Source organism: Strix aluco, chromosome 12, assembly GCF_031877795.1.
Source record: "Strix aluco isolate bStrAlu1 chromosome 12, bStrAlu1.hap1, whole genome shotgun sequence".
Classification (NCBI taxonomy): domain Eukaryota; kingdom Metazoa; phylum Chordata; class Aves; order Strigiformes; family Strigidae; genus Strix; species Strix aluco.
Window position 1 is genome coordinate 26,679,755 of NC_133942.1, and position 23,786 is coordinate 26,703,540.

Sequence of the window (23,786 nt, forward strand, 5' to 3'; positions counted from 1 at the left end):
TGTGCAGGATACACACTTTTATAGTGCTGTAATGGCAGTTTGAATATCTTTCCTCATCTAACACAGCTTTAAGGGGTGCAGTTTTTATATGTACAGTAATAGAGATTACTAAAAGCAGTGCATGGCAGACTCTGGCATTCCATCTGTCATGGGGACCATCCATTTACTAGCTTGGTTTACTTCTGATTCTGCTTTCAGGCTTAAGATCAGAATCTTTAATTTACTTTAATGAATTGTGGAGACAATTGCCTTAGACAATGCACTGTTTGGTAAAGAAGTTGTTGGTTGGGCTCTGCCTAGTTAAAAAGAGCTGGCGTGAAGCAGGGAGGGGTTTTGCTAATGATGTTGCAGCACCCCAGTTGAGAGACACGTCCCTATGGACTTCATAGGGGGAAAACGGGGTTTTTGACTTTAATGTCATCTGACCTGAAATGGCTTGTTCAGGAAAGGTGGATTGAAATTTAATGGGAAGAATTACTGACCTGACACCATTTAGCGCTGAGAACAAAAAGAGTATCCACTGCTATCTGCTTTCATTGCTGCTGCTGTAGGACAAGACTTGCATGAGCACAGAACAAAGCGGGAAATCCAGCTTCTCCCAGTTTCTACCTGCACACAGATGTGATGCAGAATCCCTTTTCTCCCTCAAACTGATCTTTCAGTGTACTTCTGATGATTCTCCTTAGAAATATTTTTACCACTGCTTTCTGCATCTGAAGTAGGCTGTAACTACAGATATAGGAAGCACCTTGTCTTCTGTGCTTATAAAGTGGTGTGTGTCTACACCTGTCTATGAGTAACAACCTGAACTGCCTCCTGGAGAAGCAGTAACAATTGAAGTTGTTATTTAGCTATTGTTTTGTTTTGCTCTTTTTATTAGCTGCTATTTTAGTAGGTGTAGTCAGCAGGGGCTGAGAGAAAATAACAAGTGACTTTTCCTTTGGTCCAAGGAGAAAATTCGGTTTGTTTGCACAAGATGCTGTTGTCTCCTAAATGCAGTCAGCTGAAAGGAGCTGAGCTCTGTGCCCGTCAACAGGTCTCTTAGACTATTGCTGGTAACAGTATGAACCTCACACAGCAAATCTCACTTTAAGCAAAGGGTTCAAAAGAATGGAAAACTGTGGCTTTAGGAGCTTTAGAAAGACATTTCCACACAATCAGAACAGCTTTGGGCCAGCAGCAAGGGAGTAGTACGAAATCTGGGTCATACCCAGTTTCACTGGTCGTACCTGCTTGTGCTAGTAGCAGGGAAAGATGTAATGCAAAAGTTCTTGTTGTATGGCTCTGTGACCAGCAGAATTCCAGAATATAAGGAAGATTGTCTTCTGTTCTATGTAGAACAGTATTAAGATGCAATGCTTCTGGTGCAGCTATCTTTATTTTAATTTTCATGAACATTTGTATATAACTTCTTTCCATTCCCTGGGTATAAAATGAAAATGGACTTTTTTCAAGGAGTCTGGTATGCCAGGAAATAAACAAATAAGACCTTCAAGAAACTAGCAAACGTGCAACATATTTTTAGGTACAGTTCAAATTGACTAGAGCCAAAGGCCTTTGAATCAAAGATGGAGTTTTCCCTAGTTTGTTTTGTTACATGAAAATGTTTGAGTTTCCATTCTGTTTCCAGAAAAATACAAATTCTTAAAAGCCATGTTAGTATACATGTATCATCTTTATATAAAAGATCCTAATTGTATGGGATGATAGCTATCCATGGATTAAAGTAGTTTGTGAATATGTATAGGTATTCAATTGTTGCTAAACAATAAAATTAAACATGTTTTCTTCCTGTGGTATCTAGGTCTTTTTCCTCCTCTTCTCATCCCCATTAGACTAAATGTCTTTTTTTTTTTTTCATAGATTGAAATGCTAAGGAAGAAAGTAAAAGAAAAGGAATTATTTATAATACAGCTTTTAGAAAAAATCTCTTTCTTAGAATGTGAGGTAAGGCATTACCTTTTAAGTTTATATTATTGTGATTATTTTATGAAACCAAATAAAATGTGAACTAATGTCACCTGATGTTATCTGGATGCATATTTACTATGTATTTGCTGTTCTTCAGTATGGAAATCAAACATGACACCCATCACACGATGAATATATGTAATACAAAGTCTCAATATTCATGCTAAGTTTTTAAACATACAATTATAACAGTATTATAATTACTTATAACAGAAGTTTCTGAATAAAATTGTTGGTTTAATTTGTGTTTTTTTCCCAGAAGTAAGGATTCCTTTATTTTCTCAATAAATACTTTTACATTATTTCTTGTGGGGATAAGTCAATGTGCAATTTTATTTCCCTTTTTTAATGAACATAATTTGAATAATATAAACTTGTGATGAAAATTATTGTTTTCCAGAATAAAGAATTACAAGATAAATTGGACTACTTAATGGAAAACCAACCAAAGACCAGTACAGAAACCAGAGATACTGGTGTAGGATGTGATCTTCCATATAGGTATTTACTTTTTCTGCTTGTTCATAGGTAACTTCTTCATAATGTCCCTTACTGGTGCTGTATTAGTAAACCATTATGCTAACAAACTGTTAAAGTGGATTGTGGAGTTTTGCAAAATTTTCCTAAGTTTAAAAGAGCACATGTACTAGGTGTAATGTACTCCAATGACTTATGGAGTAAGACTTTTTTTTTAAAGATGCAAACATATTGCCTACCCTTGGAATACTTTTCTACAGTAACATGATTTAAGCAGGGAGTAAAGCTAGAGATCTGGCTTTGTGAAATATGGGAAACATTGATTAAATGTGTCTGCTGGCAGCACAGCAGAAGACAATGGACAGCTTGACCCCGAGGCTGGTTAATGCTGGCTTCATGCATGCTTTATTCTTTGTGTTCTGGGAGATGCATCCAGGATCATTTTAAAGGGCAGGTAATACTGACACGAACGGTTTAGGGCTGTAGCAATTTCTGGAGATATCCTAGCCCTAGGTGGAACATTGCCAAGTAAACAGCACGGTAACATTACCGCTTTTGCACTGAGGTGGTTGTCTCTGATCTGTGGTGGGCAGTGGCTCTGTCTGCTGGCTTTGTAAAGATCCAGGTATCGTGCACGCCCTTCTCCTCCTGAACATGGCAACAGGGTTGCACTGAGCCCTGGCAACAAGGCTATGGACTTGCACTTGAATCTTCCCCCCAACAAGTCACACAGGGAAGGGCAAAACAGAAACCAAAATAGTAAGGTAAGGAGGAGCGCTACACAGAACTTTTACTACCAACAAGTAAACTTGTTCATATTAACTGCCCTGCAAATTGAATCATTTAGTTTGAGGAATGTAAATTAGCATATGAAATCAGCAAGCTGCAATACAAACAAATTTCCTTTCCAATTTAAAAATACACTAATTTCAGTGTTCAGGCTAGAGCATATTTTAATGGCATGAGTTTTGAAACCTCAGAACCAGTATTTTTTCACTCATGGTGCCAACAGAAAGATATCTTTGTGGTCCTCTCTGGGACCCCTCTGTATGTAACCACAGCCCCTATTTATCTGATATTTTTCCTATTTTTGAAATTTATCGCTATACAGAAATGTACCTCTATGCAGTTTAGATTTCATGGAATTAGTCTTCACAATTAATTGTTTTCTTAAATGTAATATTGCTGTCCTTATTGTTGCAGGGTCCTTAGTCCTAGTAGCTGTATTGCTGGACATTCAATACCAGCTCCAGCAGATGCATGTAAACTTGTCAGTATCTGCCATGTTTTTATCAAATATTCTTTGTGGCATTATAGAAAAGAAATATGGAACATATCAAATACACTGAATAGTTTCATTTTAGCCTGTCGATATTAGCAACAAGGCACAAGTTCATTGCTGTGACATTTCCAGCCCAGCCATCTAATACTCTGACATTAACTCTGTGAGCTTTTTCTTGTCTCCTGAACAGCACAAGTACTGAGAACGGAAGATCTCCTGAAAGTGCAAGGCCAGTGAGGACGTACACCCCATTCAAGAGAGTGTTGGAATTTAGCACAAAGAACAGTACATCTTGAGCATTCTAGTCAACATGCTTTCCAAATACAAGCAAATATCTTGCGCCTTTGCAGCTTGATGAGATAAATTTTTATCAAGTCATAGAGAACAGCAGCAGCATGGAGTCTTTCTAAATTTATCCTGAAAGCAGCTTTTTAGTAATTTCGTATCTGAAGTTACTGGTGACATTAACTGTGAGGGGGATCTGGAAGAAGCGGGATGAGTGAAACAGCAGTCAATATTGCTTCTTTAGAAGCTGTCCAGTGCAATGTGTCATTTCAAATGCCTGTAAGGAAGGATTTGTATAGCTGTACAGTTTGGGTTTTTTTTCTTCAGTTCTGTGATAATTCTGTTTGTGTAATGAAGCTCTAATATATTTTATTTTCAATACTACTAGAAGCAGATTCTGAATCTGTGCTGGCAGAGGGCATTAGTCTGAAAGCTTCACCTTTGTCTGTGTAAAAGCATGAGGGCTGTTCATGCCTGTCGTAGAGATCTGGTATAGCTGACGGCTCTGTTCACCTGGGAAAAGTTCAGTCCTAACCAGCACTCTTTTGCTGGGAGGGAGGGATGCAATCGAGCTGTTTCAAATAGTTCTCTCAGTGCATGCAGATGAATGTCCTGTTTGTTGCTCAAAACAGTAAGCGATAGAGCAGATTATAATGGATTTTGCTTTGTTGGACTGAGGCGCTGGTTTGCACTTCCTCAGTCATGGGATAGAGTGATTATTGGTGATACATTCAATAGTAATTGTGTAGGAAAATCCCTGTCACTATTTGCTTTTCCATTAGAGGAAGGAATTTTTATTAAACAGAATTTTGCCTACAGCAAGCTGCAGCAGTCTCTGCAATTCCTACAGCAATAGCAATCCTGAATTAGGATTTTGATTTTTGAGTACTTTTTTTTTTTTTTTTTCCCAAAGCACTTAAAATCTTATCCTTGACTTCAAAGTACCAGCAGGAATGACTGCATCTAGTACTAAACTTATTTAAATATATATAGGGTATTTTTTTTACATCTTGTTTTGATCTCCCAGTCTTAGTGAACTAAAATGAATTATGAATATTTTCTTGTAGTTCTGTTAACGTGAATGAAGGGCATTTTTTAAATGACAATAACTGCTATAGAAAACAAACAACTTGCATTTTGTATGATTAATGTTGTCCCTGCATTGAATGTCAATCCCAGGAGGTACTCACCTTGCCACAGGGCTTCACAAAGTGATTGCTTTTGTCTCCAGTCTAATGCAAGTTCTTAAATACAGTACTGTCTGTTCAAATAAAGTATACTCAGTAGAGTTGTATTTAAAATAAGAATACTGACCTCATAATCCAGATCTTATTCCTGTATTATTTCATGGGTTTCTGAATTTGTTAGAGAACTTTGTTTATTCTGTAGCTGTGATGTTTAACTAGCAAAGAAGCCTGTATTAGAGGATGGATTGAAGGATGTTTTGATGTGGTACAGGTATTTTGCAGGAACATGAATTGCTTGATATGATCAAAGCATATATAAAATGGGAAGTTCAAACTTCTCCAGCTTTTGAGCTCAGATCATCCTCTGTTTGCACATAAGCTATTTTTTCCCTCGTGACTTGTTCAGTTCCTGAGAACTTAAAATGGTCATTCTTTTTAGAAAAGTCAAACACAACATTATGGATTGTATTATGCACAAAATTCAAGAAATAATTGCAATCAAAGCAATTAACAAAAAGGTAAATTATCTGCTGTGTGAAGGAAGCCTGTAATCTTCACTGGTGTGGGAGTTGCAAACATCAACAGCTGCTCAATGTTTCTTTTAAAAAGAATAATTAAAAAATAGATCGTTAGTTTTAATAGCTCTAAAAGGAAACTGTTTACTTTCCATGTGATAAGGGAGTGCAAAAGATCTCATAGATATCAAAAGGGCAAAGAAGACCCTCCAGCTGTCACATTAGTAAGCAGGCATTGGTACCACACATTTGCTTAAATAGCTTCTCCCAGAGAAGAGGTGCAAAACCTCTAGAGTGGGAAAGGGCTTGAAGAGAAGGTCCCTGACAATAAAGTCTGTTCCCTATTAAAAACAGTCCTCAGAGGAAGCACCCTCTCACTATGCAGAGGAATTGTCTTGTACCTGAATACCAAAGACATGGAAACAGCTGACACTTGGAGAAGCTGTAGTGTTAACAGTGCACAGAGTATTGTTGATGGAGGTTTTGATGCTTCGAGTGAATTTGGGAGACCGAGTTTGCTCAACAAAGTTCCCAAATAACAGTTAATTTGATCAGTAGTTATGAACGACTAAGATCATGAAGTGAAACTCTAAAAGAGAACATAGTTAAATTCAAAGTGTATGTTGAGGAAGCCAAAAGATGATGGGTAATGACCCAACTCAAATTTCGGCGATAAGCTTTGTACTTGTGTTATCATATCTCCCTCTAGTGGCTGATAACAGCAAATATTTGTACAGTATCTGGTTTTCAAGACACTAAACACTAATCCCAACTGGCCATTTTAATATCCATTAAGGATGCAGCTTTAGTTCAGTACATAATGCCTTTTAGCATTTTTTGTGCCCAAACAGTCCCTCTATATTTCAGGAATTTAATTCTGAACCGTTGTTTGTGAAAGTTACCTTCAAACTTAAGATGAATGGATGAAGGTGGTATTTATAGATAAAAGGAAATGCATGTTGTTGTAAAGGACATTAACTGTCAAGTTTAAGTAAGTAAAAATACTTTATCCCTCTGTTTTTGGCCAGAATTCAGAAAACAGAACCTGATGACTGTGAGATGTTCAGTGAATGGTAGGAGAGAGCAGGATGAAGTATCAAAATGCTGTTTTGAGACAGACCTCAAAAGGAAGTTCATTCTACTTTTAATATACCCCTGAGGATCTCCTCTGAAAGTACTGCAAGGTATTTTAACTGAGACATGCAAAATTATGATCATCTGCTCAAGACTCTACCAAGACACTAGCAAGGTGTAGAATATTTCCTGAAAAAGTTTTCTTTGTAAATTGTCTTGACTATTTGATGAAATATGATTTTTCTCCCCAAAGCAAATTGAAGTCTATGCTACATTTTAAGAGCATTTTGACCCGCAGTGAGCTGGATGACTATCATTTGATTGGACTAGTGGTCTAAATTTGGTAACAGTGAAGAATGGGAAAGGAAGAGTACTTATATAATTGTGTTACATGTAAATGTAGAGCTTTCCAGTCAAATCAGCAACAGTGTAAATTAGCATAGATAGTAACAAATCTGACTGAAAAGACTTAACACTTCAGTATAAATTTTGTCGATTTGAGATTGGGTTAATTAGTACTATAACATTAGAAACTAGTAACATTTCTATAAACATGAATAAAAGCCATATAGATAGGTCCCAGAAAGTGCATTAAATATAAGTCAATTGTATGACTACATTTGTACCATGATAAGTATTCTTTTGTGATTTATTCCAGTTACTCTGGAAAGTATTTTGGGATACAGTTTTCATATACGCTGTATAAATAATGCAGTTATGTTGTATGCTTTTAATACATCCTCTATGTAGGATGTGAAAAGGATAAATTCAAATAAATATTGTATTTAAACTTTCTATTCTGTTGTGTCAACATTCATTAGAAATAAACGTACATTAAAACCTTGCAAACTGTTATTCTACACAACCTTATTTGTTCAAAACATGTATGAATGCAAAAGCGGTTCCCCTGGAGCCCTGATGTTCTTGCAGTGTTTCCTTTGGCAGATAGGCTCTTAAGAACAGGAAGACACTCCCTTGCTAAAGACTAAAGACTCTTCTCAAAGCCAAGTAACAAAAGTAGATGAACTCTTTTATGAAATAAAGAACTATTGACTTGCACAGGATAAACAAGAACTGGGCAGTGCAGCTCTTGCAAAAATACCCAACAACTTCAGATCTCGCAGATAACATCTGAATACAGCTGGGATGATGCTCTCCAGGCTTCAGTGTGATGAGATTGGTATGACTGTGGCCCATCTTTTTTAAAGTTTATATCCACTCACTGATAACAGAGATTTATCTTTAAGACTCTCACAATGGAGCAATCTACATGTCAACTAAATGATAAGAGGTCATGCAAATATGACAATCACAGTGTTCCTGGTTTGCTGAAGAATGTGAAGTTTTTTACTTGAGTAGTGCCTCCCTGTGTACATGTATTCAGTACAGGTTGTCAAAATGAACCTCATAAAATCTTGTTGAGATCAGCAATGCTCAGGGCTGAACCTACAAAACAGGATTCTGGGAGTTGGATAATAATGCTTTTTGGAGAGGCTTTAAATCCTTGTTTTGACATCTGAAGACTCTTAGACATGGACAGATGAGCAAATAGGTAAGAAGTAAGTTTTCTCCACATTAAGTCTGTAATTTTGTACAGGAAATCCCTGCTCCAGAGAATGGAGGCATACATGCTGAGAGTTTCATTCCACTTACATTTTCTTTCATTCCCATTCAGCACCTAGGGCTATTTGCATGTGTAGAAGAAGAAATGTGCTTAGGAGACCTGATGAGTTAAGGCCCTTCCAGCCCTACTTCAAGCACTAGAACATGGAAGAAACACAAGAAAACAAGGTGATAGGAGCCACCTACAATTTAAGGTATGTGAAGATTTTCAAAAGAAAAAGGTACCTGGTGGATTAAAGAGAAAATACGTAGAATGGAACATTTATGAAGTTACAATATTCTGTAAAGGTGTGTGTGATGTGTAGTCGTAGTACAGTAATCTCACAATTGCTTTCCATATGTAAAACAGTATGTCGATAGGTATAAGCATATGTAGGATTGCTTTTAAAGTATTTTGGGCTTTTCTAGAGAAATACGGTTAAGGGAGGAGTTATTTTCTTTAAATTAAGAACAAATTAATTATTGCAAAGGTGCATCATGCTGATTTAAAAAGTTGGTTTTTTAAAATGAAATTAAAATAATTCCATATTCCAAATATACCATTTTTTCTGTTATCTTGGGGGTGGTTTATTTTGTATGTGTGGCTTGATTGCTCTCCTCCTGCCCCTCAATCTTTTCACCTAGGAGCAGAGAAACTAAGTTTTTTCCCCCCTCAAAACTTACATTCTAAACTCTCTTTTGCCCCTTTTCCTAGTGAAAAGAAATAACATTTATGTATTTATAAAGTTGAAGAAAGGAGAAAAGGACAATGGGAATTTTTACTTTTAATACCAGTTCTGGACAGACTCAGATATGTCTGACAGAAGATTTTTCCACCTGAAAAAATTCAGCCAGTTGTACTTCATGGCCATCTCCCCCAATGTCACATGACTAGAATATATCAGGTTAGTCGTAACTAGCATTGATAAAACAGAAATACTAAAAATTCAAACACAAATGTCTGTTGCAATGTTCCTTGTAACTGGTGTAATCTATTCAAAAATCTATGCTAGGAAAAGTTACTTAGTTATTTGAATGCTTTTCTTTTTAGCTATACTATATACAAAGATGAATACTCCCAGGTCACATCTTGCTTTGTTTTTTTCATGTGGTTTATTCTTTTTTGTTAGTATACCTGATTTTCTTCTTCATTGTCATTCTAATAATTTGTCTTGTAGAAATATACTAAATTGCATAGTAATTCCAGCTATGCTATGGCAGAATAAATATTTAACTCTAGATATCTAGTGACAGAAAACAGACTGACTGAAAACTGTATCTAATAATAGCTCTTGAGATAATGTCCTAAGTGATAAACATAGGAAAGCCCATTATGTAAGAAATAATAACCCCCCCCAGTTTTGTTATATACTTAGCTCACATGAATGCTGATCAAAATATTCAAGAAAGTAATACAAAATAAAGCCTCTAATCAAAAAGGCCAAGAATGCTCAGGAAGACGATAAAAACATGACTGCGCACTGCATAGTGACTGTCTATCAGTCTCCCAAGAAAAGCAAGAGCAAAGTCCTAAGACTAAACTTGCAGTAGGTATTGCTGGATGGTGGTTACTCATGTTCACAGAGTGTGGCTAGTGAGGATTTTCCAACACACCTGTATTTCACCCCAGGGCAAGCAATGCCTAAGTATATCATTTTCCTCAGTCCCACAGGTGCTCCATATTTCTGCTCCTTGACTGAGGAAGCTTAAATCTATTCTTCCTTCTTCACATTTGTATCTAAATTGATACTATCTAGAGTGCATTGTGTCTAGATGCTGCCCATCTCTCCATAAACAAGAATATATTGTTCATTATCCTGGAACTGTGTGTTACTTGTAAACAGACTATGGTGTTCCAAAACTTAACACTCCTGAACTGTAAAGATGAAGAATATTCCCTCCCAATGACCCTGGACAAATACAGACTTGGTGAATAGTATTCCAGGGGAGGTTACAGGATGATCAGTGATTCCCAGCAGTCATGTTATTAGGACTTTATTCTCTTCATTTTTTGCTCTGTTTTTCTGTGCTTCTGCAGTTTAGCACGTAAGCTGAAAGCCGCTGTAAATACCAGCATTACTTTTCTGTACAGGTAGTAACAGCAGTTGAGCTGAGATGAACCATTATCATGGAAGTGCAAAGCACTGGTCTAATGAGATCGTTCCTTCTAGACTCTCAGGTCCATCCAGGCAGAAGCAGTGCTCTGTTTCCATGCCCAGCCTGCCCACTTTCCCCAATCTGCACAGGGGAAGGAAGCTAAAAAGCAAGATGAAGTGTTCCTTATTGCAAGATGCACAAATGTTACATAGGTGGCATAACTTGAGGCTGCAATACAGAGGCAGCAGTTCAGAGAATTTGGGTCCTTTAACAGTGGGTGATCTCCTGGTGAGAAACACTCAGTGATGTCCTCTTCCCTGAAGTCTCAGGGAAGACTCCCTTAGGGACTTTCCACAGGAGACAACCCAGGTTGTGCATAACAGACAGCAAAATGGTCTCTTCAACTAGTCACTTCACGTGGCTTTTCTCACCCTGATCATGGTATTTTTTTCCATGGGTAGCTGCCTACTTGATTAATCTCATTTCCCCTGGCCCTCAGCCTTCCCATTCACCAGCCAGCTGAGCAAACAAAGGGCCAGGCAGCCATTTTAAAACGCTTCCTCCTCCAGTCCCTCCGGGGCAGGCCCTCTGTTCATCCTGTTCATAAAACAACTGTTTTAACAATCTCTGAGAAATGTGCCTCTTTACTATTACTTGGATCAAGAAACCTCCACTGGGATCAACTTTAAAAGGCTGACATCTGCCACCTGGGAACTACCATTCAGCTAATGACCTTATTACTACTAGATGGAGTGGATTTACTAAAGTTCATAGCACTGTATCAGTTAGGAAAGCTTGGGGTAGGCAGGCAACGTTATACCACAGTCTGAATTTCCATAGTCAGTCTCTGTATCATACATAAACATGTTAAAAAATAAATGCCATGTAAAGAAAACTTTACCCATCTGAAAAGTAAACCTTGAGTCCTAAATAGGACTTGATACTCTGCTAAAGGCTACTCAAACACATGGAAACGGCATGGCTTTTGTCAATGAAAATGCAAAAAAATTAATATAAGACACATTTAAGCTTTTGCAGCTTTTTGAGTATACCAGGAGTGCAGAGTTCAGGAACAGCAAACTGCCTCAGCACTCCCCAACTTCTCACACCCGAGCTACTGTGAAATGTGTTTCTTGAATCCTAAGTCAATTTCTAAAATCAGGATTTTGTGACACAAGGGCTGACGCTGGCCGGAGCGCTGCGGTCAAAGTGCCACAGCCCTGAACCCCCCACGGGGAGGCCGCGTCTGTTCCTCGCCGCCTACACAGCCACTGCTGGGGCGGCCAGAAAACCAATGTCTGACGTTATTTTAGGCTTGTGTGAATGTATCAAACGAGTCCCTAGGCTCCCCTGCCCGTCCCCGCGCCCGTTCCCCTCCGTTACTCGAAGGGGCGGCTCCCTTCCCGTGGAGAGGGGTAGGCCCTTCGCCTCGCGCCGCGGCCGTGGCGGCTTGGCGTTCCGGCTAAGTCTGGCCCTGCCGCGCTGCCGTCGCTTCCGGTAAGATGGCGGCCTCCGCGGAGCTGCGGAAGCGCCGCTGGCGCGGGGCCTGGGCGGCTGCCCCGGTGACAGGCGGCGCGGGGCGGCATGGCAGCGGCGGGCGGGGGGGCCAGCCTGCGGGGCCGGAGCCTCGCCGAGCTGCGGGAGATGCTGACGCGGCAGGAGCGGCTGCTGGCGGACCGGTGAGGAGAGGCGGAGCGCGGGCGCCGGGAAGCGGGTCAGGTCTCCTGTCGGCGCGAAGGTGGCAGAGGATAAACCTCTTCTTCTCGTTTAACTCCTTTCGGGGGCCCATGAAGCTTCCTGGACGTCGCAGGGGCTTCCAGGTTTTGCCGCAGCAGCGGCGCTCTCTGGAGCCGCGGGGCTGCCGCCCCTCAGCGCTTCCTCGTGGGCCCTGTCCGCGCCCGGCCTTGCTGTAGCTTCTCTGCTGCTGCGTTAGGCCGTGGGACCGCGCAACGCCTTCCTCTGCGGGCTGTCGAGGTCACAGCCGGGGATGTCCTTCAAATTACACCCACAGATGGGCATTCCCAGAGACAACTGAATGCTTTTTTCTGTGAATACGGACAGAAAAATCTGTGTACTCCACTTTGCAGAAAATACTAAATGATATTTGCACACTGCGCTTGTTAGAGCAGCAGTTATGTCTCTGAACAGAAAAAAATGTAATAGTTGCTTTATCACAGTATACATCTGAGGCTGTGAGTGCTTTGCATCTTACCACTTGTCAGAAATCTAGTATGTAAATAAGGAACTTACTGTTGGAATAAGAAACCTGCCACACTAACTAACTATTTTAATAAAACAGTTCTGTATCTCAGATTGAAATAAGATTGTTTATACCCTGTCAAATAATTTAATTTTTTTGTCTTAGGAAATTCGTTGCTAGGCTTCCAGATAAGGGTAAGAAGATATCAGATTTTGCTGAAAAGCTGAAGCTTGCTATTTTACAAGAGGAAGAATTAGCAAGGACAGCTGAGCTGTTATCTGCTGTCAGGTTGAAGTTTCAGGTGAAACAGGAGGAGATGAATACAAGCAAACAGCGAGTTATCCTGAATGAGGACATGCTAAACTGTGAAGATTCTTCAGTCTTCAATGAAAACTCTAATATTAAAGAAGTTTCTGAGATTTCTTGCCAGCAGCAGGAGGCAGAATCTATTGAGCAAGATGCCACAAATACAGCTCTGGAAAATCAAAGGACTCGGAGGAAAAATGATAAAGTAAAGACTGTTACAAAAGAACAGAATCTGTTTTGTGAAGTCATCTCCAAGTCAGCTGTGAGCAGTCATCTGAAAAATGATCAGCAGGTATTTCGGAGCAATACTGAGAATGGTACAGAAACTACAGGTGCTTTGGACAACAGTAAAGATGTGTTGGTTGACGCCTTTCAGAAAGTTACGATTGTAGATGGCGATAATGGTGAAGAAGTATTGGAAAAAGAGCAGAATGTGGCTAAACATAAGGGCAGTATCTTTGGAAGCCTGCACCCCAAGACACCACATTATATTGAAGTTCTGGAGTCTAGAGCCAAGAACCCAGTTGTAAAAAAAAGCAAATTTAAAACAAATGTGTAAGTATTATAGAAGGGAAAAACCTTTTGTGAAATAATTGACTGGTATAAAATTGAAAGTGGTAAAGAACAAGCATGGTGGATTTATTTTCCTGTGATGATGAAAGAGATTTAAAGTCATACAACATGCAAGGTTAATATGTTGGCTCTTTAGCATTAAGTGCCACAGAATCTCAGTGTTGAGCAGTGGTCTAATTCCACTCATTTGAAACAATTGTCATGAATCTTCATAGAGTTTTACAGCTTAAGCTACAAAACTATTAAGCAATTGGCAAAACTTTCTTGTGGATCAGATCTAGAACTTGTAGAACTTTAATAGAAGGTAACGTGTTGCTTTTCCTGCACCTCTAGAGAAATTACAATTCGCGTTGTCTGTACCGGTAGCAGTAGCAGTTTATGCTTTGTGTGACTCCCAAAGCATTGCTGTTGCGTGCTTGCTAATTAATTGGCATATGGCTTTTGTTCACTATCAGGAGTAACTTGTGATATTGTCTCTCTGTAGAGAAATCTTTGTAGTTTTTCTGAGTGCTGCTTATTTTTTATTTGTTTATGGTGTCATAACACTTCATATTTCTTTTCAGATTTTGCTTGTTGAAAATAACAAATTTTGGAACTGGAGTTGTTAAAATTTGTGCTGCAAATTTGGGTCACAACTTTTATCTCTTCCAGATTATCAGGAGACCAGAGTGGATCATCGCATGGTTCCTCATCCAGTCAATCACCTGGGGGATTTGGTTCTCCAATTACTGCTGAAGAAAGACGACTTAGAGATAAGAAACATTTGAATGACATCACAGCAGCTCGGCTGCCACCACTTCACCATTCCCCTGCTAAGCTATTGTCCATAGAGGAATCCATAGCCATTCAGATACAGCAAAAAGAAGCTTATGAGGTACGAATTTACAGTTTGGTCTGAAAAGTATTATATAATTGGGATCACTCCTAAAAAAGAAAGCATGAAGGGGTCTTTTCATACTGATGAATTTGATGGTGAAATTAAGATGGGCAGACTTTGAGGAAAGACACTTTTTCTTGTATTTGATTCTTTTAATGATATAATAACGTATTAATCCTTTCTGAAACTGTTATTCCTGCATTAAACAAAATCTAGTGTTATTCTTTATGCGTTGATATTCTAACCTCATTGCACTCACTTCATCACTGACTAGAAATTTAAATGTGTACCTTGCCTGTTAGTCCTTAAAGAGGTTTTGGCCCTTGCATAAATGAAGGCCTAGCCATATTTGTTATTCTTAAAACATGCAAGTGTCTGCATTTGCCTTTATTTATGCTGTGCCTGAAGAATCTGAGTTCTGAGGTTCTTGAAATTCTGTTGTAATGGATTTTGATTTTCCAGGTAGTGCCAAGCTAATGTTTAAATTAGATGCTAACACAAATGTGTTTGTTGCTGCTTATTGTTTTAAAAGCACTTGCTAATTTAGTCATCTTGACGCTTTAAGGGAAGTAATTTATTTGGAAAATGGAGACATCTCTTGCTGGTGTTGCTGAATGACAAGTATTGCTATTGCTGCATGGTTACTGTGCACATGTCGAGTGATTTTGTTCTGTTAAAGCAGACATTAGTGTATCACAGGTGAGGACTGACACGTGGGGAATTTCAACTCTTGTGAAAAGGTCTTCAAATTTTAGTAGCACAGTTATGTGTAAGTGTGAAAAGAAACCCACTCTGGAATTACTGATATTATTATGTCAAGTTCATACTTCAGTTTTTTCAGGACCAGGATAAAAATGACAAATGAACACTTTTTCTAACTTGTGTCTTTTCTTTTTTTTTACCTTTTATATAGGAAATGCAAGCCAAGCTGGCAGCACAGAAGCTTGCAGAGAGATTGAATATAAAAATGCTCAGGTTTGAACCAGAGGGGGAGGCCTCAATGCAATACAGAGAAGTGAGAGATGAAGATTATTTTTCAGCAGAGGACTGAATTCAAGAAGGGATGTCTGAGGAGGAGCCACATAACGGATCTTTATGCAGTACTTCTTAAAACCCAAACCTGGATTTGAGAATGCTTGATCTAGTCATTTTTTTCTTAAAATTTTAACATTACAGCTATGGGAAGGGTTCAATATAAACCTTGTAAACATAAGTGTTATTAAGTGGTAACCCCGGTGTGATTTGGGAACTGCTTTTTGAGCACTTGGGGCAGTTAATTCTTATGGAATGCCCCATAGTTTTCAGCTACATCACAGTGAGCTCTTCAATACGCTTTTGTAGGCTATGATGAGTCATCTACAAGAAAAGGTTTCTTCTGCACAGAAACGTGATTGCAAAGGGCATCAGCACACATGTCCATAAAGTAAGCTAAGGTGCCCGTGAACTGCTCGCAGGTATGAAAGCTTTTGTATAGATGTGAGATACTTCTTTTATCTATTTAAGATTATCTTGCTTTTACCATATGGTGAAAATACGTGTCCAGATTGCTACAATAAATACATGATAGTTGGACTGTAAGTTAGCTTCTTATCACATGAGAACTTGTTTCTGTGCCAGCACCTTAAAATAACACTTTCTGCCCTTATGTTGTAAATAGGTAAGAATTTCGAGTTATTTTGTAACTCAAATTCTGTTTGGGCTTTAAGGGACTCTGCTGTTTCATTTTTGTTTATTACTGCAAAGCACATCAAGAGATCAAGTTATTCTGAAGACTTTAATATTTTTATTAAAGATCTTGGTGTTTTTCCATACTTTTGTACACTGCTATCATACTTTGGAATACTATTTTTTCATGGTCTGATACTGTAAATTAAGAGATCCACCCTCCAGTTTTCTTGGAGAAAATGTTCTGTGTATTTTGAAGTTTTAGCTGTTCTTTGAAGATAAAAAAATCTTCCTTACAATAACATTTTCTGCCTTTTAATACGAATTTTGAAAGATAAGGAACATACCTGAGTCTTTCACAATGATATATTCCACTGTTGACTAGGATATTCCAAGCCTAGTATGAGTTCAGTTCTGAAAAACAAACCTGAGAGAGTCCTTGCATAGTCAAGTCACTGCAGCAGCCGTGTGTGCAGGGCAGCAGTGTGTGCACAGCTCTCCCTGGATGTGTATGTATTCCTGTAGAAATGGTGTCTCTGGAAACCAAGGGTGCTCCAGATACGAGTCATTCAAAAAGCTCCACGATACCTACCATCTAGAAATGGGGTATGAAAGTCTCTGCCACTTCTTGAGTGCATACAGCACTTTACTAGCAGGCAGTAACTGTCGCAGATGCTCCCTGAGCTCTCCCAGGCAGGGCCTGTGGCACAGTCCATACCCTGGCAGTGCAGTTTGATGTGGAACTGCTGCTAAGCCAATATGTGGTATTTTTTGACTAGGTCATGTTGCTCATCTGTGGTGCCTCTTTTCCTGTACCATTTCATCTCACAGGTTTCTTGTTCTTGTTTCATTGGCTTCTCATCAGCTGTCTGCTCTTCCCTTTTCCTTATAAGACTTATTTCCTGTCACTAAAGCAAGTTCATATTCTGCATCTCTGCACCACCCATTCCCTTTCATGTGACATATTGCTGCATTTAACTTCTGCCATGTCATGCATGCTCCTGCCATTGCTATCTTCTATTGCTTTCTGTAACTCCCATCTAAATACCAGCAGTGCATCAGCTGTGCACCCTGGCACCTTCTACATACTTTAGTCACTTGAATATCTTGCAGTGACCTGAACGTCTTTGTGGTTTTGTCACAGCTGTGAGAGCCTCCTGCTGAGGCTTTCCTTCCTTATTTCTGATTTTGGTTTCAGACTGTGCAGGTATTTGCTACTTCCAGGCCTTATAGTGTCTTTACCTCCTTTTCCTGTTTTTTTTTCTCTTTTCTGTGCTCTTGCTTCATCCTCCCAGCTTCTCACCATCACGTCTTTGTCAGCATTATTTTTTGGCACGTTTTCAGTCGTTCACATTTGTCCCTCAGCATTGATGTTGATGACCCATCTGATCCTCAGTTGTATGTATTTCTGCCCTCAGCATCTTCCTGCAGTGTGTGGCTCTGACTCCACAGGCCAGTGGAATGCTCTTGTGGATGCAGTTCATCTCTCAAATCACTGTTGTCTATGCTGCCACCTGCTCATCCAGCTGGGTCCTGGCATCAGTCCTCCCATTATTTTGGTCTGTTGTACTGCATAAGGACAACAGGCCCCAGAAGTGTATTGGCTTTCCCTTTGCTGTTGCATGAAGCACAAGTTACCACTTGCAGCCTGTTTGCATCTCCTCCCCCTTGCTAATATCATCATCCTTGTCCCTGTACTGACTGTGCTGTCACACCTTTTTACTGTGTGTGGTTCTTCCATGCTGGCTTTTTTGTGCTAAAAGTCCTTGTGGAAGAGTGCGCTGCATGAATACAAAACCAAGCTTAAGGTATGAATTTTAAGTTAATGCTAAAGGGTTTGTACCACTGCAAAACCTGGAAGTTTTCATAGGGGGTTGTTGGTCCTAGGTTCTGAGCACAGGTATGTACTTTGAATTAAGATTTTGTGAGTGATGAGAAAGCAAGAGTCCCATGTTAAGGAGGATGTGCAATCCAGATGTTTGTAAAAGGTTAGAGAATAAGAGGATGAATCATGGAATGGTTTAGTCATACTGAATTAAGTTTCTGATCGACTATGGTATTGCTGTTGTGTATTTCACTGTTCTCCAGTTCCAGAACATTTCAAAATGTACACAGAATTGAGGAGCTTGCTCTAATTTTGGGGAGTGGATTGTTTTATTGGAGTGGGCTGTTAACCCAGTAGAAAATAAAGAATTGGTAATATGTTTCTGAAGTTCCTCATGTGCATAATGCTTTGTTTTGACCATGTAAAGTTTGCAGCCAAATTTTAGGGAAAACCAGAACCTTTTGCTTCAGTGTTCCACAAGGGAAGCACTGGAGACGGAGTTAAGAGACAATTACTGTATAGAGAAAGAAAACTTTTGGGAATGCAAATGGATGAGAAAAGATCTGTACGACCTAAAGCTGGACAGTTGTGCAGGTCTGAAAGATGGCACAGAGACAGATCTTAAATGGTGTGCTGCAAGTCTAAGAGCTATAGAGCATGTGAGGCAGGTATCTGTGCAGCACCAGCTGTAGTCCCTTGATTTTCTCACTGTTAGGAGTAGCTGATCTCCAAACTGCACAGAATAAAAGCACTATAATAGAGCTTCTGTTCACAGCTGTAACATTTCTTGAGGGAGAGAACATGCAATCTGGTATGCCAGCTGTGGTGATAACATGATCTAGAGGATTTAGCAGCCTAAAAGTTAATGTTATTTGGGAAATAACATTTGAAAGAACAAGGACCTAAATGCTGCCATACTTAATTATTTTGAGGGACTATAAGAGTAACTAAGGGTAGAAAAGATGCATAAGCTTTTCCTGATTTTTAGAGTTAGACCTAGCTGACAGGTCAGCAGTTCTGTTAGTAGAACTGTAGCAGTTCTTGCAGGCTTGTGGACTGCTTCTAAGGGCCATGCGATTAAAAAAAGGTCTGTAACAGTAAGCTGCAAGTTCCCATGTGGAGGAAATGGGGCCTGCAATTTGAGAGAATTTGAAAACCATGGCTCTGTGCAGTGGATTCTGAACCTGCCACAGGGATGTAGTACCAGGAGTCAGGGAAAAGAATATCCAGATTCTACAGAATGATGAATTGAAACTTCATCGGGAAGCCATGGCAGAAGCTGGTCATGCTCCATGACAGCCCCAGGCAGTAGTTTGGGCGTTTCTGTATGGAACTCGCAGATAATTCCCGTATCGCAGACACACCACAAGCTGGCAGCCTTTAACAGTCTCGTGGAGGAGGTAGGACCTGACTAGCCTGAGTTGTAGGTGGAGATCTGGCTGGCTGGTTGTTTTGTGCAGGTCCCTTACAGAGCCAGTCTCCTGGATCCAGGAGGCTGACTGTAATCTCAGTTGTGTACCATGCTGGGTTTGGCCGGTGAAAATGATCTGTAGTGGGACCCCATTCAGAACATTTTTGGCCTCGTTTGAGTGGCATCTGGCTCATCCTCTGCCTTTAGCGCCTGCAAGGAGTATCCGTGGACCGGGGAATTGCAATGAATTCTTGGCCTTTTATATCAAATGAATGGCATAAAGGGGACAGGGTATGGGAGTCCTGTGTAGGAAGAAGCTGTGTCCTACTCTGTAGACTCTGCTGATGGAAGAGGTGGCTTTTCTCTGCTTTGCCAACCTTGCTTATCTTTCAGAGCGGTATAAGAAGGAAGTGTAATTTTTCAAAAGTGTTTTGTAAGGACAAATTTTTCAGGGAGTAGGTCTTGCATGGTGTGGTCTTGTTCCAGGGAGGTGCAAACTGAACTGTATTTTTCCTGAGTTTTGTGGTTCATGTTTTGTTGCAAGTCTACTGCTCTTATGGTGGTATGCGTGGAGATCACCACTGAGATTTCCTGGTTTCCTAATGTTTGTTTTTAGGTTGTGAACTCCCACGTTCTGGGAGGGAAAGGGAAGTAGAAAAGACAGCTGTGTGAAAACAACATTTATTTTGCTGTGGTATTTTTTTCTTTTTCAGTAAGCTAACGATTGTGTTTTCTTCTCATACTTCTGCAGTGCTGTGTCACTGCTGACATCATGGCAGGCAAATGTTAGCTGACTGTAGTCCAAACATTTTACATTCACATTGACTTTCCGTGGGATATGAGTGCTTAACTCCATTTGACTCCTTTGTAAATACTGTAATTATTATTCTATATGTATGCAAAGCTTTAGAGGCATTTAGTCATCTCTTGTTTAAAGCAACTGTTTTGATCATTTGGTTATTAAGATTTTATTAAATTGGCCCTTGATTTGGTGAAGCATGAAAGCATGTATTGAAGTCAAAGCTTGATTCCTCTAGGAACGTTTATGTGCAAGTGCTCTGTTGAACTGGGACATTGGCTCTGTGTTTTGTTTAATCTCTTTGTGCAAGGGAATTTGTGAATAAGAGTTGTGAACCAATTACTGAATGTGAGGAGATGACACAAATGAGCACAGTGAAATGTGTGTGGGAAGCAAATTGATTTTCAGCTTGCTAGAGTCATTGAACTAAGTATTTCATTTTTAATCATCTAAGTAAATGTGTCCTCCAGCAGTAAGTATAAGAGAGGTTTCTTGACAGAGAAATTTGTAAGAATTTGTACTGACACCCTCATTGCTTTTCTTTCAGATTTGATATTGGGGACCATAATTGCATCATGCATGAATCTCCACTGAAGTCATGGGGGAGATAAGAGGGGCCATAATGCTTAATGAACATACTCATACTTCCTCCCTCTATCCACACAGCTGGTATTAATGTAGTGGCTTATTAGATCAAGGCAGTGATATAATGTGGCAAGTAGTTGCAGTCCAAGGTTTGGCTGAGTCTCTCAAGCTGAGCACTTGATAGGACATACTCTTTGTACACTTCTCCTGAATAGAAATTTCAGTTGCAAAATTTCTGTCCATGTTTTTCTTCTTTTGTTGTTTGTTTGTTTGATTTTTCTAAAAAAAAAAAAAAAGTTTTCTCAATTGTTACTTGATGCTGGTAACATATACATTTAATTTACTCAGAGATTAGTCAGACAGTGGTGGGAGTACTGTAGCTCTGGTTATAACAGCACGTGGTCTCCCGCATCCATCTCTGAATTGAAGCTATCACCTGCACTGCCCTCCCAGTGCACGGAGGCTGCATGCAACTTGGGCTGCAATGAGCCCAAATTCTGTGACACAACTTGTGATTCTTCAAGAAGCTATGGGATTTTTTTTACTGCACACACAGAATCACAACTGAATCTGGAGGTGCAGTGACACCATTTGTAGAAGATCTCAGTAAGGGAGAATGACTCTCAGCAAGGCTGAACGCTTAGCTGTTAGGGCTTTTTCTGGTAGGTGGATAAACCTTCCCAAACTGACAATGTCAGGAGAGAAGCAAATTATATAATCAATGAGATTTACATTTCCAAGTCATTTAGACCATTACCCATTGAAGTTGCAAGGTGTCTGTCTCTTGCTGATCAATTAGAACTAGAATAGGTAACGTTCCTCACCAAGAGGGGAACCCAGTGTTAGTACCTGGGTACTAACATGAGAACATGAAGTGGCATTGACACTATTTTCTTCAGCCATTTTATATCTCTACTTCCATTTATATTGAATTAGCATTGATTTTCTTATGTTTTCTTACAAATCTTTAAAAATAAATCTTCCAGAATTTTTCTACAAACCAAATGAACCAAGTGGCTTTGGGCAACAGATATATATATATATATATATATATATATATATATATATATATAAAAAAAGAGCTGTGTTAGCAACTATTTGCATTTGAAAGTAGGACATCTTCAGAGACTGTGTGATAAGCTCTTTCTGTTTAAGTCACTGTTATGAGTGGCCTGTGTTGTCTCCTGGTTACTATAAAAGTCTCGATGTAATTGTGGTTTCCAGAGTTACAGATCCATCAATTCCATTTGTAATTATGTGTGAAATTACTTTGTCATTGGCTTTCCTCCTGCTTTTTCCTGAAGGGGGAAAAAAAACCCAACACAGATTCACAAAATCTTTATTATATGTGATAATATTTTCTTTACTGACCCAAGTTATTTCATATTGGTTAGAAGTGCTTATTCCCTGGTTTCACTTGTATTTCTTTGAGCTGCTTTAAATTGGCATTGTACTGATTGTAGTACTGCTTAAATGATAGCTGATGATAAATATTATCCTTGTGCAGACATTGGGCATCATCATGTGTCATGTCTGCAGACCAGTTTTTTGCCTGCACGGCAGATTTTTGTGGCTGTGAGCCAGGAATTTTAATGAAAGAAAACATCAAAGATGCAGAAGAAATGAGAATATTAGTCAAGGAAGATACACAGTGATGCTCTCTGATAACCTCTGGTAATTGACATTAGAACTATGTGGGAGCAACTTAAATAAACATCTGGACACTGAGTTTAGACATTTCCAGTGACAAAACCCAGACAGATCTTCTGGACTTGCAATAATAAATATTTCAGCGCAGTCCACATGAATCAACTTAGAATTCTGTTTTCAATTATTCTAGTTTTATAAATATATCATAGTTAATTATTCAGGGATAGAATTTCTTTTGAAGATTAAGGAATTTGATGTTTGCTTCATTCACATAAAGTTCCATTTTTTATTTATATCAAATTTACTCCTGTTTGTACAAAACAATAGTGCAAGCTTGCCAAGAGCCATTAAAACAGAATGCAACTGAACTTTTCCTGGGGTGGAATGGCCTTTTCTGAAAATCCTGGCAGTGTACTGTAATTCATTCCAGCTATGGTAACCACTTAAATTGTCCTGAAAAGAAAATTATAAATAATAATTTTTAAAAGTTATTCTCAATATTTTAAAAGATTCTTTCCTTATATTTTTTTTCGTAATGTGATAGCGCTAAGAATGTGGTATGCCTTACAGACAGTGAAGAGATGTTTATACGTACCAAACTATTTAAAAGAGGTAGCAATGAAGCTACAAGACTGAAAGAAACACTGGTTGAAATCCACATCTGATCCTGCTATTACAACTGTGATGAGGGAATGGCTAGTAAAAGCGTGCTCAGTTTTTGTGCAACTTTTGTATTCCTTAGAAAAGCCTCTAGTGTGGGCTGTAATTGCCAAATCACTTATTTCAGAAGGAATTAATCATGTCTCTGAGTTTGAAGAGTTATTTACACACTATATTAAAATGACTACATTTGTGCTTATTTTAAAATTATTTTTATTTTGAGGTGATCTCTGTCTTTGTTGCCAGGGGCCCTGGACAAGCTGAGGGATTCTTCTGAAGAGTATTCAGGCTTTAGTAATCTTCATTGCCGCTTTCAGTTTAATTTATGCTTCCTCACAGCCCAGGCTGTCAACATCAGCACATGTTCCTACAGTTTCCTACCTTGGCTGTTACTAGCAGGAGCATTAGTGTAAGCTGGCTGCCAATGTTGTTGAGCCACTGGTTGAGTTATGCTATACCAACAGGTTAAGAAAGTTTCAGGGAACTGCTGTGTTAGCCGGACCTACAGGTCATCATCCCTTTCAGAGGTGGAATTGTGTTTGAGTACAATTCAGAAAATCCCTTATATGCTAGCTGTCAAAATTGTTGTGTCCCAAGTCAGGCTGGGGTTCATGTGGCAGTTCAGGTTAGAAGGGGCCTCAGGAGTGCTCTTGTCCAACCTCCTGCACGAAGCAAGGTCAGCTCTGAGGCCAGGTGAGGTCGCTCAGGGCTTTAATCTAGTCTGGTATTGAAAACCTCCGAGGAT

The 23,786-nt window shown here is 39.3% G+C and overlaps 1 protein-coding gene across 3 annotated transcripts in view; it reads left to right on the forward strand.

Annotated features, from left to right (window-relative positions):
• MYZAP (myocardial zonula adherens protein) overlaps positions 1-18,323 on the forward strand; it is a 65,276-nt gene extending 46,953 nt beyond the window's left edge. For 2 of the 3 annotated variants that reach the window (XM_074838017.1, XM_074838018.1), the window contains 3 exons: positions 1,864-1,947; positions 2,372-2,472; positions 3,921-7,640. In XM_074838017.1, coding sequence (XP_074694118.1) covers positions 1,864-1,947; positions 2,372-2,472; positions 3,921-4,026 — 291 coding nt within the window. In that variant the 3' untranslated portion in view covers positions 4,027-7,640. Of the gene's footprint in view, positions 1-1,863; positions 1,948-2,371; positions 2,473-3,920; positions 7,641-12,855; positions 13,552-14,220; positions 14,444-15,359 lie in introns of those variants that run through there. The other variant, XM_074838019.1, reaches the window with a different exon arrangement.
• The last annotated feature ends 5,463 nt before the right edge of the window (positions 18,324-23,786 follow it).